We start from the raw sequence: 4,360 nt of genomic DNA on the forward strand, positions 1-4,360 counted from the left end.
GTCTTAAAAAGTTGCAAAAGTAGATGATTAAATTAGACTACGCTTCTGGATTCCTAAATACTGCGTTTACTACTTTCTAATCTTTCTTTTGGTTTTTATTTTTCTGGTGCAAATTTTTTTGACTGTGCGCACTACACTAAAACAAATAACATTTAAATTGATTTCAAAATACAAAAGGTAAAATTGTTCATTCACATTTTTTATCAGTTCTAAATTCACTGGATTTGAAACAAATTGAAAGCACAGGTATGAAAATCAGTAACAAAAAGTCTTTCAGGGGACCAATCCATGATTTTCCTATAAGCACATGGACCAAAAATGTAATTTGCTCTAATTCAAATTAGAGCCCACACAACCATACAACAAAGGGAAGGACAATGAAAGTTACATTATAATTTTTTTTTTTTTTAAAAAAAATAATAATAAGTGGTTAAGATAGTGAAGAAGCAAGTTTTTGGGTTTTGAGGCCAAATAAGTTTTCAAATAATTTAGGGGCCATTGGAGGTATGTTGACGGGCTGAGGGGCCATGAAATTCACAATCTTCTCATGGATATGATACCTGCAAAATTCATTTCAGAATCCAATTAATTAATTAATTAAGGACTTGTTTATCCCTAGGGGCAAATATGTCATTACGCACCTGATTTTACGGCTTTTAGAAGCACGTCGATCAACAATTTTACGTTTCTTGGTTTGTAGTCTTTTGAGGGCATAAAATGCAGCCTCTGAGGATTCGGGATCAACAGTTTCAAAAAATTCTCTTAGTAATTGTTGATAGAATTCAGAGTCATCAAGTAGTTCAGGATCACCATCACCATCATCATCGACACTTGAGTTGGGAACCTGCCAATAACACAAGCGTCAAAATTAAATAAAAGTGGAGAATCATAAATAAATAAATAAAAAAAAAAGTCGTTTTCTATGCAGAATGAATGATGCATTTTACAGACTTACATTATTATTTCCAAAAACTGGGACAACAGATCTCCTTTGCTGCATCCCTTTGATCATTCTACTTGGGTCCCGCATGTAAAACGCAACTTGTTCACTGATATTCTGCAAGACTCAAATAATAAACACATTTATTAAATGATGTCTGGATAAAAGATGTTTACTAAAAAAAAGATATTTGAATGAGGGTGGACAAGGGCAAACTTGTAATTTGTAAATGAAACCTGATTGAATGCTTGAAATTTGTTTTTGATGCCAGCAGCACCACTTGTCACCTGTGTCTTCCTCTGCCATTTATCCACTGACATGTCTCTAAATGAACCAATTCTGCATCATTCATATCAATAAAATTACTCAGCTCTTCAAACAAAAACACATAGGAGTATAATTCAATTGGGAAAGATAGATATGTAAAATGGAAGTAAGTACCTAGACTGCATTTTAGAAATCTTGAACCATTCTTCATCTCCTTTTCTGGAAGCTTCTACACTTTTAGAATTTTCTGCAATTAACCCAAACATTCCATCAATACGATGTACATACTATTATTTCTTGCATTTAGCCCAAACATTTAATTGTTAGTGTGAGATCATATTGTGCAATATACCTTCAGTTGCTTCCATAATTAACGGATTCTTCTCAACAAGTGCCTATTAACAGAAGTTATCATTAATAAACATTTACTACAACAAAACAATTCATGCAAGATAAACAACCCACTAAAGAAAATGAATAAGTTCTCAAGGTTACCTACCTCCTGCAATTTAAGAATAGAATCTAGGGTTTTCTTAGTTGAATCAATTAGGTCTGAATATGCTTCTTTAACTCCTTCATCAGAATTGCAGAAAGCAGATCTGATTGGCTCCTGTAGAAAAATTTTCATATTTAAAGTTTCATGTTAAAAGAGTATAAAATTTTGTAATCTGAAGTAGACCTGTGGGAGTCGATTCGAATTTGAGAATGATTTCTGCAGTAAAAATCTGAACTCAAGAGTTTTGTCCCAGAGAGCCTTCAAAAAGATCAATGATATTATTAGATTAATCCACAAGATTCAACAGGAAAATTATAAAAGACTCACATACCCTTTGATTTTTTACTGCTTCACTTTTCTGTAGATCCTCATTTGGGTCTCTTCGTATGTTTCTGAAAAGGTCTCTGCAAATGTTCACAAGAAAAAAAAAAACATCATGTAAGAGTGAATGATTTGGGTTATTATATACATCAATCAATCAGAAGAAGAAAAAAGTCAAAAACATGGCCTTACTGTTCCTGGTGGCGAAGATCATTTAACTCCTTCTCGAGTTCTTCCTGATCAGAATGATTGTTGTCTTCTATTTTCATGTCTACATCATCATCATCATCCTCTGCATCACTCTCATTTTCATCATCATCATCCTCTCCCATAGTATCACTGTCCTCATTTCCAGAAACATCTTCCTCGTTCTCCAACTATGCCAACAAAAAGTTTTACATCCATAAACAAATTTGCAATGAAATAAATAATATACAGACTACAGTCACAAAGATAAAGATGCAATAAAAGCTCTGTTTAGTGTTTACATTCATAATTTCCATTTCTGAGTCATACTCTTCTTCATCATCGCTGCCTTCATCTCCATTAGTATCATTATCCTCAATGCCATGTTTCTCATCATCCACCTTTTGAGATATAGCGGAAAATATACAATGAGCAACAAAATTTAACTCCCTGCTTCTCTATATATACACTCTAATAGAGCTCATTTTGAGAGGAGAAAACATAAGGAATTACTTACATTCTGAAGTTGATATGTGATGTTATCATCATCATCATCTGAACTAATATCCCTTTTCTGAACTTTCTTCATTTTCTTTGAGGATTTCCCCATTCCTTGAACAAAATCAATCTACAAAAAACAAATGAAGCTTTATATTTAAAGTGAAGCAAACCTTAAGTATGTTTCTTACTACTCAAATAACTATTCCATACGATCTTATTCCTTTATAAGTAAAACAATAAACTCATGCCTACTAACAAGTGAGGATAAAAAAAGCACATTTATCAAAGACTCGAGACAAAAGCGTTCATGCGTACAGCATACACCTGAGAGAAGTAGGCTAAGTTACCTAAAGAGCACAAAAACTCAGTATGTGATGAAAATCGGTATTATAACTTTATAAAGTTTTTAGATTTTCATGGAGTGGCGGAGGAACTCGCTGAAGTGGGTGGAGGTAAGGTTCGCCCAAGTCTGGTGGCCGGAGGTTGGAAATGGAGAGCGTATGCGATGTTTGGGTGTCGAAGGTTATTAGGGCACAAGGGGCAAGGACGTCAAAACGAATCATTCACATTTCCACAGTTCAACTTAACCGGGAAAAAAAAAATGGAAAATGGAAATGAAATCGATTGGAGTGAAGAAAAGGGTAAAAGAAATCTTAATTTTATATATTTCTTTCCGATTTGAAAACATAAAATATACTTTGCTTATATGTTTTTTGGGATAATGACTCAAGGGTAATATATATTTTGATTTGTACATACTTAGTCAGTGTATACGTTTAGTCATTATGACCGGCTACTCCAGGTTAACCGGTAAAAATGACTTAATAGGGTAATATATTTATCACTTTGTACACATTTAGTCATTAATATTTTTGTACACATTTAGTCCTTAATAATTTTTTTGTTGCTCATTAAATCATTTTTGTTTGTGTATTCATTCAGTACTTATGAATGATTTCTTTAGGTTTTTCTCACGATATCTTATGTGGGATAGCCATATAGTGGTGGGATAGGTTGAGGTGGTTCTGCTATATGTTGTAGGCCAAGATACCTAGTGCGGGCCGGCTATAAGCTATAGGCACAGAGGCTCTAAAAGAGCGGTTGGGTTAAGGTGGCATGCCAACAAACCCTAGGTATTCCAGTTCGATGACCGATTGGACCTGTTGCATGTTGGCATTCCAATCTGATGGTTGATTGGGCCAAGGTATTCCAGTCTGATGAGTGTGGGTCCGTTATGCATGATAATACGTTTGATGTATCGGGTATTTTGGGGAAAACTCACTAAGCTTTGTGCTTACTCGGTTGTTTATGTTTTTAGGTTCTATCGTTGATCGTCGGAACGTGAATGCATGACTGTACACACTCATCAACAATATTGAGGATTCCGCATTTCTTTATTACTCTGATTTTCAATAAATGTATTTTGGAATAGATGTTTTTTCTTAATAATAGATTTATAATTAGGGAGTTTTGCCTTATTTAAAAATGAAAAATTTTGATTCTGAAAATGAGACATTACACATAAACATTAACAGCCCCACACACTTCATCAATGATTGTCCCTCATAAGATGTCGTGAAAAAAAACCTAAAGAAAACATTTATAAATACTAAATGTGTACAAAAAAAATTAACTTATTTTGAAATAAA

At 33.7% G+C, this 4,360-nt stretch overlaps 1 protein-coding gene across 1 annotated transcript; it reads right to left on the reverse strand.

The window, feature by feature from the left end:
• Window positions 1–271: 271 nt before the first annotated feature.
• LOC145101184 (uncharacterized) lies at window positions 272–3,313 on the reverse strand. The gene is made up of 13 exons (XM_079038354.1): window positions 3,059–3,313; window positions 2,728–2,838; window positions 2,513–2,611; window positions 2,217–2,401; window positions 2,035–2,107; window positions 1,887–1,961; window positions 1,707–1,817; window positions 1,560–1,602; window positions 1,382–1,454; window positions 1,177–1,279; window positions 956–1,057; window positions 642–844; window positions 272–560 (listed from the first exon to the last, which is right to left on the reverse strand). The coding sequence occupies exons 2-13, from the start codon at window positions 2,818–2,820 to the stop codon at window positions 431–433; spliced, it is 1,290 nt and encodes a 429-aa protein (XP_078894480.1). The 5' UTR covers window positions 2,821–2,838; window positions 3,059–3,313; the 3' UTR covers window positions 272–430.
• Window positions 3,314–4,360: the final 1,047 nt, after the last annotated feature.

The sequence above is a fragment of the Lactuca serriola genome, chromosome 4 (genome assembly GCF_051521515.1).
Source record: "Lactuca serriola cultivar US96UC23 chromosome 4, Lser_US96UC23_V15, whole genome shotgun sequence".
Classification (NCBI taxonomy): Eukaryota; Viridiplantae; Streptophyta; class Magnoliopsida; order Asterales; family Asteraceae; genus Lactuca; species Lactuca serriola.